The 16,689-nt window shown below is 39.6% G+C and overlaps 1 protein-coding gene across 5 annotated transcripts in view; it reads left to right on the plus strand.

The window, feature by feature from the left end:
• The window catches only part of CORIN (corin, serine peptidase), a 256,107-nt gene that overhangs the window by 88,109 nt on the left and 151,309 nt on the right, over positions 1-16,689 (plus strand). For all 5 annotated transcript variants that reach the window (XM_086705122.1, XM_086705120.1, XM_086705119.1 and 2 more), the window contains exon 5: positions 13,465-13,646. In XM_086705122.1, coding sequence (XP_086561248.1) covers positions 13,465-13,646 — 182 coding nt within the window. The remainder of the gene's footprint in view (positions 1-13,464; positions 13,647-16,689) is intronic.

Consider the following 16,689-nt stretch of genomic DNA (forward strand, 5'->3'; position numbering starts at 1 on the left):
GCATGAGTTCTTGTATAATCTGTACTTGGGAGTTAGGTAGTTATGGTTTGCTCCCAACTTTGGTACTGACAGCTTTATTCCAAGCAGGACACTAAATTATCCCCTGCATGTGACTCATTTGTTTTTTCAAAAAATATTTGCTGACTGTACATACTGGGTATATAGCCGCAAACAAAATAGATCCTTGACCTCGCAGGACTTTTATTACAGTGAAGGGAAATAAGCAATAAGCAAATAAATAGATAATAAAAAAATTTAAAATAAATAAATAAATAGATAGTAGTATATCACATAGTGAAAAGTGCGATGGAAAAAAAATCCAGCAAGGAATTGGAGAGCTTTGGGAGAATGGGCTTTGGTGGCAAGATGTGTAATTTTAAGCAGAGCCTTGTTTAGGAGAACTTCACTGAGATCTGTGAGGATATGAGAATCTAGGAGATGAGGGAGACCTGGACATCTGTTGGTGTTTCCAATTTATTTATGCCTTTAGCAAGCATTTGTTGGCACCTACAATGTGCCAGGTGCATAGTTTGATGTTGGGGATGTGGAAATGAATAAAATACAGTTCTGCCTTCAAGGAACTCAGCATAATAGGGGACCAGACATGAAAACAATCAAATTGTACAATGCGATCAGTTCACAAAGTGTGGGGGTTACAGACAGACAAAGGAAGCCCTCTTTCCATCCTGCATTGTTAGAGAAGGCTTCTCCCAGGGAGGAAGCAACGGCTGAATTGGTTTTGCAGGATAAATAGAAGTTCGCCATGTGGACAAGGTAGAAAAAGAAGACGTTTCAGGTAGAGCAACTGTCTAGATCTAGGATATATTAGGGGAACTACAACTAGTTCAATTTTGCTAGGATATAAAGTGGGGAGAGAACAAACATATTTTAGGGAATTTTAAGAAGTAGAATTAATAGCACGTAGTGATTAGTTGCATATGAATGGTGAGGTTGAGGGTGAGGCAAAGGCTTTTGGGCTTGCAGACTTAGGTGGACGGTATTACCACCAAGAAAACCATGTATATCAAGGGAGAAGTCGTGGCTGTGGTGGTGGTGGGGGGGGGGGCGGTTAGTGGATAGTGAGTTAATATTGGCGTAATGTCTTTACCTGGTTCGAGAAGTGCATGATAGTACTTTTCCTTTCAGAGGAGATAAGAGCATTTTCTCTTCTGTAAGAGATGACATGATTGATATTTTCATCTAGTGGTTTGCTAGTAAACTGGCTCCCTGAACCAAAAAACGAAACAAAACAATCATTCGTGGCACTGGCTGATTTCTGTGGTATAAATGCTCCCAGATTTCAAGCTAATAATAGTTTAACAATCTAATCACACCCCACATTGTGTTTTATCCCTTGACAAGTGTTTGCTGAGCTCCCACTAGATACAGGGCACACAGCAGCATGCTGGCTATTTCTCATTTACCACTTCTTTTTTTTTTTTTTTAAGTTTACTTATTTATTTGCAGAGAGAGCACGTGTAGGAGAGAAAGTCCCAAGCAGGCTCCGTGCTGTCAGCACAGAGCCTGAAGCAGGACTCAATCTCATGAACCTTGAGATTATGACCTGAGCCAAAATCAAGAGTTGGACACTTAACAGACTGAGCCACCCTGGCGCTCCCCTCTCATTTGCTTCTCGATGTCCACTTGCCACCATCCTCCACTTCACTCTTGTCCCCAGGGGGCTTTCAATCATGCTACTTTCTCCCTTGCTGTGGGGCTTAGCCAGCGGGAGCCACCAACAGGACATCAGCATATGGGAAGAGTCAGGGTGTGTAGTAATCCCGTACTTCTTTCTTTGCCAGATTGCATGGTTGGCTTGCATTCCACCACAAGAATCTGTGGCTGGTACAGGAAGCCTTCTCCATATGGCTTTCCCTAAGTTCCAATGACTGCTCCTTCCCTTGTTCCTTAAGACTGGGATGCTAACAGTAACCTGTCCCAGCATACTGTACTACCCTTGTTGATTTTTCTAAACCCTGCCAGCGCCTTTGTTAAGTGGCTCTTTCACTAAACGCTCTGCAGTGATCCTACTTGCTTTCCCTCTGGAACCGTGGCTATTTCAAAGGAAAAATAAGACAGACATGGTCTTTGTTTTTAAAGAGCTTCAGACCAATGTGACCAAAAAACATCCTGACATTTCCCATTATTTCTCCTCTGATGTGGGACAATGACATAAAACATTCTCTTGTGCACTTTTCCATCTCCATAGCTAGTGGAGCTGGGAACCAAGGAAACCTCTTTCCTACCTCTGTCATACCCCATCTAAGCCATACCTCTTATGAGGTCTCTTGAGGCCAACAGAATGTGCTGGCATAGGAAGCTGATGTGGTTGGTTCATCAAAGAGAGAACAAGCCATCTGTTGTTTTTGTGTTTTCCAGCAGTGGTGATGAAATCATGCTCCTGTGTCATTTGTAGGTTTACTCCTATGTTACTTACCTGTGGCTCACGTCTGTGAGAAGAGACCAGCTAGGTGATGCATTTTGGAGCCCTGGCTGGAGTCATACTATCTGACTATGAGAACTCTTTTTTTTTTAGTTTTCATGTTCCTCACAATGTAAAAGGGGGAAATAGGAGCCAATTATCTTGTAAGACATTTCCAGCATTAACATTCTTTTCATGCTAAGGTCTGCAGCTCTGGGAGCTGCCTGTGACGAGGACTCTGTGAGCATTGTTGACGGAATAGCTCACCCTAACAGAAAATTTAGGAATATGGTTTTCAAAAATGACTGTATGAGTCTCATCAATGAGTGGCACATCTAACTCAGTAGCAGTTTCTGACCAAGCGATATATCAAAGAAAAGTGTATTATTTACATACTACTGCATAACAAATTACCACAAATCTAGCAGCTTAAAACAACGCACACCGAACTCTTTTCATGCCTAGCACAGCCATGGCTCATGGTCCCAAGAAGCATTGAAAGCGTGTAGCAGCTCCAAAGCTTTGGATGCTGGATAAACTGACCGGTATGTTTGCCCCTCGCCCATCTACTGGTCCCCATAAAATGAGAGAATGTCTCCCTCTTATTATTTTCCTAAGGAACAGACTTAAGTATGCCCTAACAGGAGATGAGTAAAGAAGATCTGTACGATGGGGCGCCTGGGTGGTGCAGTCGGTTAAGCGTCCAACTTCAGCCAGGTCACGATCTCGCGGTCCGTGAGTTCGAGCCCCAGATGGCTCGGAGCCTGGAGCCTGTTTCCGATTCTGTGTCTCCCTCTCTCTCTGCCCCTCCCCCATTCATGCTCTGTCTCTCTCTGTCCCAAAAATAAATAAATGTTGAAAAAAAAAAAATTAAAAAAAAAAAAAAAAAAAAAAAGAAGATCTGTACGTAGTGTTTTATGAAGATTGATGGCAAGGTCTGAACTGATATAACCTCCCCTGATGTTTTTATGGATGTCATCAGCATTGACAAGGCTGGGGAGAATTTCTGTCTAAATTTTCCTTGGTTTTAAAGACCTTCAGACCAATGTGACCAAAAAATACCCTGACATTCCCCATTATTTCTCTTCTGATGTGAGACAAGGGTGCCACCAAGAGTCGCTTTGCTGTTCATTGGATTATACCTGAGGAAGCCACATGTAGGTTATGCAAAGTGAGAAGCATGTTTTGTGGGGACAAAAGGAATCCCTCATCCGATGACCCATGATGCTTGCATGATCTGCTATCCTAATCCCCTCCTCAAGGTGAATGACCATTCAGAAACTGGAGACTGGAAAGACTGGAAAGTTTGACACTGGTAATCTATGTATGGTGACCAGAGGGTGCTAACCTGGGAAGAGTTGGTGTGATCACCAACAGAGAGAAACACCCTGATTTGCCAATGGCAACAGCTTTGCCACACGGCTGTGTCCGACATTTTTGTTATTAGCAAAGACAATAAACCATGGATTTCTCTTCCCTGTGGAGAGTACATCCACCTCATCATTGTTGAAGAGAGAGACAAGAGACTGGCAGCCAAACAGAGTACTGGATAAAATTGTCTCTAGGTGATGTAATTAGAAATATTTATACTTTATGGCACAAAAATAGACACTCGGATCAATGGAACAGAATAGAGAACCCAGAAATGGACCCACAAACCTATGTCCAACTAATGTTTGACAAGCAGGAAAGAATAGCCAATGGAATAAAAACAGTCTCTTCAGCAAGTGGTGCTGGGAAAACTGGACAGCGACATGCAGAAGAATGAACCCGGACCACTTTCTTACACCATACACAATAACAAACTCAAAATGGTTGAAAGACCTCAATGTAAGACAGGAAGCCATCAAAATCCTCGAGGATACAGCAGGCACAAACCTCTTTGATCTTGGCCACAGCAACTTCTTACTCAACACGTCTCCGGAGGCAAGGGAAGCAAAAGCAAAAAATGAACTATTAGGACCTCATCATAATACAAAGCTTCTGCACGGCAAAGGAAACAATCAGTAAAACTAAAAGGCAACTGACAGAATTGGAGAAGATATTTGCAAATGACATATCAGATGAAGGGTTAGTATCCAAAATCTATAAAGAACTTATCAAACTCAACACCCAAAAACAAATAATCCAGTGAAGAAATGGACAAAAGACATGAATAGACACTTCTCCAGAGAAGACATCCAGATGGCCAACCGACACATGAAAAAGTGCTCAACATCACTCATCATCAGGGAAATACAAATCAAAACCACAATGAGATACCACCTTACACCTGTCAGAATGGCTCACATTAACAACTCAGGCAAAAACAGATGTTGGCAAGGATGCAGAGAAAGAGGATCTCTTTTGCACTGCTGGTGGGAATGCAAGCTGGTGCAACCACTCTGGAAAACAGTATGGATGTTCCTCAAAAAATTAAAAATAGAACTACCCTATGACCCAGCAATTGCACTACTAGGTATTTATCCAAGGGATACAGGTGTGCTGTTTTGAAGGACACATGCACCCCCATGTTTATAGCAGCACTATCGACAATAACCAAAGAATGGAAAGAGCCCAAATGTCCATTGATAGATGAATGGATAAAGAAGATGTGGTATGTGTGTATATATATATATATATATATATATATATATATATGTGTGTGTGTGTGTGTGTGTATATGTGTGTGTGTGTGTATATATATATACACACATATATATATACGTGTATATACACGTGTATATATACACGTGTATATATACATGCGTATATATACACGTGTATGTATATATGCGTATACATACACGTGTATATATATGCATATATATACACGTGTATAGATACACATATATACGTGTATATATGTATGTATATATATATATATACACAATGGAGTATTACTCAGCAATCAAAAAGAATGAAATCTTGCCATTTGCGACTACGTGGATGGAACTGGAGGGTATTATGCTAAGTGAAATTAGTCAGAGAAAGACAAATATCATAGGACTTCAACCATATGAAGACTCTAAGACAGAACTGATGAACATAAGGGAAGGGAAGGGAAGCAAATATAATATAAAAACAAGGAAGGGGACAAACATAAGAGACTCTTAAATATGGAGAACAAACAGAGGGTTACTGAAGGGGTTGTGGGAGGGGGAATGGGCTAAATGGGTAAGGGGCATTAAGGAATCTACTCCTGAAATCATTGTTGCACTATATGCTAACTAATTTGGATATAAATTTAAAAAATAAAATAAAATCTACTGGAAAAAAGAAATCTTTATACTTTATTAATAATACAGCAGAAAGAAAGAAAGAAAGAAAGAAAGAAAGAAAGAAAGAAAAAAGAAAGAGAAAGAAAACATTACACATCTATTATCTCACAGTTTCTGGTGTCTGTAACCTGGGAATGACTTACCTGGATCCTCTGCTTTAGGGTCTGTCATATGGGTACAATCAAGGTATTGGCCAGGGCTGGGGTCTTATTTGAATCATACAATTGGAAGAATTTCAGTTCCTCAAGAGTTATTGGACTGATGACCTATTTCTAGCTGGCTGTTGACCAGAGGTCACTCTTAAATTTTTTTTTTTAATGTTTATTTATTTTTGAGAGAGAGAGACAGAGCATGAGTGGGGGAGGAGCAGAGAGAGAGGGAGACAGAATCAGAAGCAGGCTCCAGGTCCTGAACTGTCAGCACAGGGTCCAACGTGGGGCTCGAACCCACGAACCATGAGATCACAACCTGAGCTGAAGTCGGATGCTCAACCGGCTGAGCCACCCAGGCACCCCCAGAGGTCACTCTTAAGTTCTTGTCATGTGAGCCCCCCAATATGGCAACTTGCTTCACCAAATCCAATAAGGAAGAGTGTGCTAGCAATAGAGAAGTCATAATCTTATGTACCGTAATGATGGGATGACATCCCAATACCTTGTATTGGTTGCAAGAAGAGTCTCAAGGGGAGGGAGGGGCTTACACAGGCATGAATAACAGGAGGTGAGGATCATTAGGGACCATCTCAGAGTCTGCCTGTCACGGAGACTTTTTTTTTTTTTTAATGGTAAAAGAGTTTTAAATCCTAAGCTCTTCTAATATATTGAAAGGTTGGTTTCTTTGCCAAAAATAAAAAGTGGCAACAAAATGCAATGTGAGATCCCGAATGGAGGTCTTGGGAAGATTGGAATAGAGTTCTTCGTTAAAGGTATTGTACCAATATTAATTTTCTGGTTCTGATGATTATACTGTAGTTATATAAGATGTTTGCCTTGGGGGAGCCTGGATGAAGGATATATGGAAACTTTTTGTAATATTCCTATAACTTGTCTGTAAGTCAAAAAGTAGGCCAAAGTAAAGAAATTGAAAAAATAAATGATTTGTCAAATTTAAAACCCATAGCTATATAAGCTTACTTTGTGACCTAGTTTAGGAACTTTAAAATTTATCTCTTTATCAGAACTTTTTTTTTTTTTTTTGCAAATAACTTGTATAGATTTGGGGAGACATGAGATGTTGGTTAAAGGGCACAGTAAAAAAAAATTAAAAAAACTGTAAATAAAGCTAACAATTTTGGTAGATAAATTCACTAAAAATTATACTGGTAAAATCTCCCATTTTTTAGGTAAATTATTTTAGAATGTCCCTGCTCGTGAAAATAAAAGCTTCACTATCATTATATAGTGGAATTATTTATGTATTTCTTTATATGTCTGTGTTTCAACAAATAGTTACAGAGGTGATGCAACAGGTTTTCTGCTTGAACTTTAGTTGAAATGTGTTAGGGACTTGGGCACAACACAAGTGCTTCCCACATCAATTTAAAATAATCGCCCGTGCTAAAATAGTATTCTCATAGCCAAATCTGACTCTTCGCCTGTGCGGTGCACTGTTTTCAGATGTCAGTCTGCTTACTGCTTGGGTATAGACACTCCTAATCCAAAATAGTGTGGCCTGTCTCACCACACTGTTCCATGTGATGAAAAGCCAAATACTTCAAGCCCTCATAGGCAGTTGGATTTCGTGCAAAACAAGAACAAATGGCTCCTCGTTTTGCTCCCGGTTTAAAAGGGCTGCTTGTTATAAATACTCATCACCATTTCACATGTCCTGCTCTAACAGGTCTCTGTCGGTTACCCCTCTTAAGAGAGCTATTTGGAAACACTCTAGACATTTTTCTTAAGTCCTATTTTTAGAACGGAAGGCCTAATGGTATTTTAATGTCTCTATATATTCCCAGAACAAATCTTAAGGAAAAAAAAAAAAATGTCTGTTACCTTTCGAAATTTAGCAAAGCTGGTAGGTTTAGCACTGCTCCTCTGAGAAGTATTGTGTTAAAGAATGAATTTTGATTTATAGAATGTTAGTAGGAAAAGGACCATGAGAAACCAGCCCTTCCAAACCCCTCACTTTTCGAATGAGGAAAGTGTGAACCTTCGTGTGAGTGAATTGTTGGCCCAGGATCAGACAGTGAGGAGTGGCTGTGTGGAAGTTTTAGAGTGGTAGACGTATGCTTTCCTACAGAAAACGATCTTGATCAGAGTCCGTAACGGTCTTATCTGAGGTAAGACTCGGCTTTAGAACATGAAAACAATCTGCTAGGTGCTTGCGTGAAATTTTAATGCTCTTCTACAAGATTCTGAGAATAGATGTTGAGTCATCCAAAAATACGTGGGCTCAGAAGTGAGGAAAAGTCCGTGAACCTCTCGAGAGAATTGGGCTCTGCGTGTTCGACAGCTTTGCATGGATCTCCCCCACCCCACTCTATTGGATGAATGTTTCCCTGGTAAATGGCACCTGGCATTCCATCAACTAGCGATTCCTTTGCTCCAACCATCTTCTAATGATGCAAAAACCTTGGGAAGGTTAAGTGTCCCTCGGTTATTATGAATTACTCTGTGCTATTTTCATCTCTTTTCTTCTTTGGCAGCCTAATTGGGATCTGATCATTTGAGGAATGTAGTTTTGATTGTAGGAAGGGAAGGAAATGTTTAAGAGTGAGTAATGGTCTGGGGGGGGCGGTTATCTAAGTGGGACGCTGGAGTGAGGGTGGCCAGGATCATGTCAGAAACTGGGAAGGTCAGGAACTAGAAGGCAAAGAAAGAATGCTGAAGACAAGCCTGGCTTGCTTCTACCATGACTGTGGGCTGTCTCACACCTGGAAAAGAAAGAGAAATCACTTTACCCTTCCTTTGTGTTCCTTAGCCCCTTGGGCAAATACCGATTCATTGCAAGTTAACTAGGAGTTTGTGGAGTGAAGGGAGAGCCCAACCCCGTGTATACGGCTGGTCCACTCAAAGTGTATACAAGCATACCTTGTTTAATTGCACTTTCCATTATTGTGCTTCACAGATGTTTCATGTTTTGCAAATTGGAGATTTGTGGCAACTCTGTGTTGAGCAAGTCTATCAGCGCCATTTTTCCAACAGCATTTGCTCACTTCATGTCTCTATGTCACATTTGGTAATTCTTGAAGTATTTCACATTTTTTTATTGTTACTATATTTGTTATGATGATCTGTGATCAGTGATCTTTGATGTACTATTGTATTTGTTTTCGAGGGTCATGAGCCACACCCATATAAGAGAACGGACTTAGTAAGTGTTGTGTGGGTTCTGACTGCTCCACAAGCTGGCCATTCCCCTGTCTCTCTCCCTCTCCTCAGTTCTCCCTTTTCCATGAGATGCAACAATATTAAAATCAGGCCCATGAATAACCCTACAATGACCTGTAAGTGTTCAAGTGAAAGGAAGAGCCATGTGTCTCACGTGAAATCAAAAGCTAGAAATGATTAAGCTCAGTGAGGAAGGTGTAGCAAAAGCTAAGAGAGGCCGAAAGCTAGGCCTCTTGTGCGAAACACCCAAATTGTGAATGCAAAGGAAAAGTGCTAAGGAAATTAAAAGTGCCACTCCAGTGAACACATGAATGATAAGAAAGCTAAACAGCCTTGTTGCTGATAGGGAGAAAGTTTGAGAGGTCTGGATAGAAGATCAAACCAGCCACAACATTCCCGTGAGCCAAAGCCTCACCCAGAGCAAGGCCCTAACTCTCTTCAATTCTGTGAAGGCTGAGAGAAGTGGAAAAGCTGCAAAAGAAAAGGGCGAGGTTAGCAGAAGTTGGTTCATGAGGTTTAAGAAAAGAAGCCATCTCTAGAACATAAAGGTGCAAGGGGAGGCAGCAAGTGCTGACGTAGAAGCTGCAGCAAGTTACCCAGAGATCTAGGTCAGGTACTTAATGAAGGTGGCTGCACTAAACAACAGATTTTCAGCATAAATGAAACAGCGTTCTATTGGAAGAAAATGCCACCTAGGACTTTCATAGTTAGAGAGGAAAAGTCAAGGCCTGGCTTCAAAACTTTAAAGGACAGGCTGACTCTGTTAGGGGCTAAGGCAGTGGTTGACTTGGAATGGAAGCCAGTGTTTCTACACTCTTCCAAAATCTCTAGAGCCCTTATGAATTATGCCAAATCTACTCTACTTGTGCTCTATAGATGGAACGCAAAGCCTGGATAATAGCACATCTGTTTACAACTATGATTTACTGAATATTTTAAACTAGATCTACTGCTCAGAAAAAAAAAAAATCTTTCAAAATATTGCTGCTCATTGACAATGCACCTAGTCACCCAAGAGCTCTGATGGAGATGAACAATGAGGTTAATGTTGTTTTCATGCCTGTTAACACAGCATCCATTCTGTAGCCCATGGGTCAAGGAGTAATTTTAATTTTGAAGTCTTTACTATTTAAGAAATGTGTTTTGTAAGGCTATAGCTGCCATAGATAGTGATTCCTTTGATGGATCTGGGAAGAGTAAATCAAAACCTTCTGGATCGGATTAACCATTCAAATGCCTTAAAGACATTTGTGATTCGTGGGAAGTGGCCAAAATATTAACATTAAGAGGAGCTTGGAAGAAGTTGATTCCGAGCCTCATGGATAACTGGGAGGGGTTCAGGACTTCAGTGGAGGAAGTCACTGCAAATGTGGTGGAAATAGTAAGAGAACTAGAACGACAAGTGGGGCTTGACGATGTGACCGAATTGCTGCAATCTCAGGACAAAACATGAACAGATGACGGGCTGCTTCTTATGGATGAGCAAAGAAAGTGGTATCTGGAGTTGGAATCTACTCCTGGGAAGATGCTGCGAAAATTATTGAAATGACAACAAGAATTTAGAATACTACATAAGCTTAGTTTATAAAGCAGCAGCAAGGTTTGAGAAGATTGATTCCAATTTTGAAAGTTCTACTGTGGGTAAGGTGCTATCACACAGCATCATGTGCTACAGAGGAATTGTTCATGAAAGGAAGAATCCGTGGATGAGGCAAACTGCATTGTTGTCTTATATTAAGAAATTGCTACAGCCACCCCGACCTTCAGCAACCACCACCTGCACCCCAGCAGCAGGACCCTGTACCCCAGGGTCCTGATGAGTCAGCAGCAAGACCCTGCACCCCAGCAGAAAGATTATAACTCGCTGAAAGCTCAGATGATGAATAGCATTTTTTAGCAATAAAGTATTTTTTTAATTAAGGTATGGACACCACTTTTTTAGACATGATGCTGTTGCACACCGAATAGACTATAGTGTAGTGTTAACATAACTTTTATAAATGCAATGGGAAACCAAAAAATGCATTTGATTTGCTTTGTTGTGACTTCACTTTATTGTGGTGGTCTGGAGCCTGTATCAAGTTTTGAACTAACCTTGAGTGGTGCTTTTGGAACATGCGTTCTTGAAGTATAGACTCACATAAATAGAGTTTAACTGAGCGTGTCCTGGGATCAGTCTGCCTGGGTCTGAATCTTGGCTCTGACACTCACTACCTCAGTGATCTTGGGCAAGTCTCTTCTTATTTTTCCTGTGCTTCAACTTTTTTATTTGTATATTTAGGGCCATAATGAGAAATGAATGAGTTAATGCACATGAAGCACTTAGAACCTAGCAAAGTGTCGCAAAGGAATCGCGTAAGAATTCTGTGTTTTCCAGATTTCCTCAACCATGTCCTTTGGTTTTATTTGAGAAAATACAGTCTCTAACTTCTCTGGAATATGATTTTAAAATGCTATTTAAGTGATGCTTTCTCAAGTCCTATAAACATCTAATGTATTTCACAATGGCAGTCAAGTGTCTTCTTTATACCAAGAAACTTGCCTGAACTGATTCATAATTTTATGTCCGAAACCTAATCTTTCAAATGCAAAACCTCTCTTTCTGCATCTTCATTAATAAATTTAGTTACATTTTAATGTAGGTAGATAATTATATGGAGATCAGGATTCTAAAAGATACTCAGTTTTTTATTTTTTATTTTTTTTTTTAACGTTTATTTTTGAGACAGAGAGAGACAGAGCATGAATGGGGGAGGGGCAGAGAGAGAGGGAGACACAGAATCAGAAGCAGGCTCCAGGCTCTGAGCCATCAGCCCAGAGCCCGACGCGGGGCTCGAACTCACGGACCGTGAGATCGTGACCTGAGCTGAAGTCGGAGGCTTAACTGACTGAGCCACCCAGGCGCCCCTAAAAGATACTCAGTTTTAAGACAAATTCCTGAGAGGAAGGCCAAAAGCATTTGCATCTGAGTGTGATTGTTGAGGACCCTGTTTCCATACTTTTATTGTTCTTTTTAAAGTTTATTTATTTGGGGGGAGACAGAGTTTGAGCAAGGGAGGGTCAGAGAGTGAGGGAGAATTCCAAGTAGGCTCCGTGCTGTTAGCACAGAATCCAAAATGGGTCTTGAACTCACGAACCAACCGTGATATCATGACCTGAGCCAAAAATCAAGAGTTGGACACTCAACTGACTGAGCCACCCAGGTGCCCCCATATTTTTATATATAATAAGATCTCTCTCCCGAGATTCTTTTATAGATTCTATCAGACTCTATCACTCTGTCAGTGGCTGGTACATCCCATTATGTTTCTGCAATCCATAGAAGTATCAATGGGGAATTTTAATGTTCTTGTTTCATCAAAGGATTTTTAAAGCTGAATTATTCCATCCTTATGTGAGAATAGACAATATGGAAGAGTAGATAGAGCATGAACTGAAATTTCAAACACCTGGATTCTCTTCCCGCTTCTGCCATTAAGAAGATTGTGCTCTTGAGCGTGTCCCAGAATCTTCTTAGGCCCATCTCCAATAAGGGTTTGAACCAGATATTGTTTAAGGTTGTCACAGTGTGTGCTTTGCCTTGACTGACGTGTATATTTTTTTCCCCAGTTTCCTTGAAACCACTTGAAATGGCTTAGCCTGATCACCAGCCAGGGTGAGAGATAGATACATTTTATTGCTGCAAAGTAGGAAATGCCACCTGTGTCTGGAAGGGAACAAGTCCCTGGCCTTCGTGTTGTAGCATTCTGATCCAGAAGTGTTCGATTGCCTGGCGGTTGAGTAGAGACAGGCTCCCAGAGCATCATTACCCTTACCAACAGCAGACAGTTGTTTGCATTTTTCTGTTTTGCCAAAGATAAAAGAGAAATCTGAGAAGATAAATAACTTTCAAAACCGAAGATAAATAGTTTCTTACTGTAGACAAATAACTGAGTTTTCACTTGTCTCTGCTTTTTTTCTGGGGAGGCTGTGGAGGTTAAGGCACAGCTTTCTGTCTGCCTCTCAAAGATACTTTTAATTTCTCAAAGGGAAGATGAAGAAATGAGATTAACCTATTTTGTGACCTACTTCTGCTTTTCCAATTTGGGGCCTTCATTTCTATGTTAACTTACTCCATTTGAGATTAACTAGAGCTCCTTTTTTTTTTTTTTTTTTGACAGTTTTACTTCAGCACACGAAATTGAGGGGAAAAAATCATTTGGGATAAATACTTCTACAAGAGATAGTGAGCTGATATGTTATGGAACTAGCTTCTTGTCCCTAGAATCATGATAATAGGGTGGCTGAAATCCTTGTTTTAGGACTTAATGTGGAAATTTAAATTGTTGACTACACTAAATATAGATTAAGATGATATCTCAGCACTGGCGGCCAGCTTTTCTTTAATTTCATTGTTATTTCAGGAAGTAGTCTATAAAAACATTAATTTTCATCTTTTCTTTCCTTCTAGTCATGGACTCCTGCCCTGTAGGTCCTTCTGTGAGGCTGCAAAAGAGGGCTGTGAATCAGTCCTAGGGATGGTGAATGCCTCCTGGCCGGATTTCCTCACATGCTCCCAGTTTAGAGTCCAAAACGAAAGCAGCAACGTCAGCAGGATTTGCTTCTCACCACAACAGGAGAAAGGAAAGCAATGTAGGTGTCTGTGTTTCATTTCATTAAACAAAATTTTATTGAAAAATACTATTCATACAAGCACGTATACAAATAATATATACTTCAATATATTTTATGAAAGTGATCAGATCCTTATAAGCAGCACCCAGATTAAGAAATAGATCACACCAAACTTATACATAAATGTTCATAAGTGGCATTGTTTATGGTAACCAAAAAGTGGAAACAACCCAAATGTTTTTCAACTAATGTATGGATTTTTAAAAAAATAGTATATTCATACAGTGGAATAGTAATTGACAGTAAAAATGCACGAAGTACTGATACATGCTACAACACGGATTAACCTTGAAAATATTAGGTAAGTGGAAGAAGCAAATCACAAAAGGTCCAGCATCCCAGAAAATCTCTCAAGCCCCCTTTCAGTCGTCTGAAAGAAACCCAAAAGTAACCTCTCTTCTAAGAGAAGCAATCTAAGGTGACTTCTGCCATCTTAGATAGGCTTGCCTACTTTTGAGATTCATGTCATTGGAATTGAGCAGGATGGACTCCTTTTGTATCTAGCTTCATTTGCTCAACATTATGTTTGACAGATTCGTTATGTTTTCACCTTTGTGGTTCCTTCATTCTCATTGTTGTATAGTATTCTAATATATGGTTATATCCCAATATATTTTTTCTATTCAGTTGTTGATAAATGTTTGAGTTGTTTCTAACTATTATGAATAGTGACGCCGTGACTATTCTTGTACATGTCTTTGAACATGCTCATATGTTTATTCAGCAGAGTTTTTTAAAGTGGTTGTACCCATTCATCCTCCTACCAGCTATGTTTAAAAGTTGCAGTTGCCCCAAATCCTCCCCAGCACTTGTTGCTGTCTTTTTCATTTTAGCAATTCTCATGGTGCTGTGATCTTTTGTGGTTTTAAGTTGCATTTTCCTGATGAGTTAGATTGATTTTTCTGAAACTTTTAGTTGTGTGAATGTTCCTTTTTGTGAAGTGTCTGTCCAAGTATTTTGTCCAATCTTTGATTGGGAAGTCTCCCTTTTTGTTCTTGATTTGCATTTCGTTATGCATTCTGGATATGTCAACTCTTGGGAATATGTATTGTGACTATCTCCCACTTGGTTGGCTTGCTTTTCTTATTAGTGTCTATTGTGGAATAGAAGGTTGTAATTTTAATGGGTCCATATTATCAACCCTTTATTTTGTGATTCATTTTTGATATCTTATATAAGACATCTTTGCCTACATCAAAACATAGAAGCTTTCCCCCACCCCACCCCCCATGTTTTCTTCTTGGAGCTTTATTGTTTCAGTATTAACGTTTATACCTAAAATATTCTGGAACTAATTTTTGTGTATGGTGTGAGCTATGGATTAACTTTTTTTTTTCCTGCACATATATTTAATTGACCCCACTGCCCTTTATTTATTTGGAGTACTGTCTTTCCCCTCTGCACTGTAATGTTACCTTTGTTATCAGTCAAGTGATTGATTATATGTACATATATATCTAGACCCTCCATTTGACATAGAATTAAGCCAATACCACTCTGTCTGGACCACTGTAATTTTATAATAAGTCTTTAAATTTAATAGTGTAAGTCTTTCAGCCTTTTTCTTCTTAAAGATGGTTTGCCTATTCTTGGCCCTTCCATTTTATGTAAATTTTCAAATCACCTTGCAGTTGCCACAAATGCCTTTTGTTTTCTTTTGTTTTGTTTTGAATTGGGATTGTATTAAATCCATAAATCAAACTGGGGAGAATTGCTTTACAACATTGAGGCCTCCAAACCATCAAAATGATATACTATGATAATCTTTAATTAAGTATTTTAATGACTTACTCCTTAAATTTTGTCAAAAATGTTTGGTAATTTCAACCAGAAAGATATTACACATCTTCCCTTAGATTTATTCATGGGTATTTGATATTTTTGATGTCATTGTAAATAGAAACTCAAAAAAATTTTTTTTCTGTTTGTGTAGAAATAAATCACATATTGATTTTTATAACTCTCATTTGGATTTTCTAAGTACACATTATGTCATCTACAAATGGCAGTTTATTTTCTCCTTTCTAATCATTGTGCTTTCTGTTTTTCCTCTGTCAGAGAAAGGTTTCAATATTTCACCTTTAATTATAATGTTTGCAGAAAGACTTTATGGATATCTGTGTCAGATTAAGGAAGTAAGTCCTTTCTATTTCTGGTTTGCTAAGGTTTTTTTTTTTTTTTAAATCATGAATAGTTGGGGAGCCTGGGTAGCTCAGTCGGTTAAACATCCAACTTCGGCCCAGGTCATGATCTCACAGTTCATGGATTCGAGCCCCGCGTCGGGCTCTGTGCTGACAGCTTAGAGCCTGGAGCCTGCTTCGGATTCTGTGTCTCCCTCTCTCTCTGCCCCTCCCCAGCTCATGCTCGCACTCTGTCTCTGTCAAAAATGAATAAACTTGGGGCGCCTGGGTGGCGCAGTCGGTTAAGCGTCCGACTTCAGCCAGGTCACGATCTCGCGGTCTGGGAGTTCGAGCCCCGCGCCGGGCTCTGGGCTGATGGCTCAGAGCCTGGAGCCTGTTTCTGATTCTGTGTCTCCCTCTCTCTCTGCCCCTCCCCTGTTCATGCTCTGTCTCTCTCTGTCCCAAAAATAAATAAACGTTGAAAAAAAAAATTAAAAAAAAAAATGAATAAACTTAAAAAAGAAAATCATGAGTAGTTTTTGAATTTTATCAAATGCATTTTCTACACTTGTGAGATGATACGACTTTCTCTATATTATGTTAAAAACATAATATTTAGTGATTATATAATGCATATGCCATAACATTCACTCTCTAACATGTATAATTAACTGTTTTTTCGTATACTTGGAGAGTTGTGCAACCCTCACAGCCATCTAATTCCAAAATATTTTTATCACCCAAAAAAGAAACCCCATACCCATTATCAGTAGTGCCATTTTCTCCTCTCCTACTCCCTGGAAACCACTAATCTACTTTCTGATTCTATGGATTTGCCTATTTTGGCCATTTTGCATAAATGGAGTCAGACGATATGGGAC

This window comes from Puma concolor, chromosome B1 (genome assembly GCF_028749965.1).
Source record: "Puma concolor isolate L17-30 chromosome B1, mPumCon1.1.hap2, whole genome shotgun sequence".
Lineage (NCBI taxonomy): Eukaryota > Metazoa > Chordata > Mammalia > Carnivora > Felidae > Puma > Puma concolor.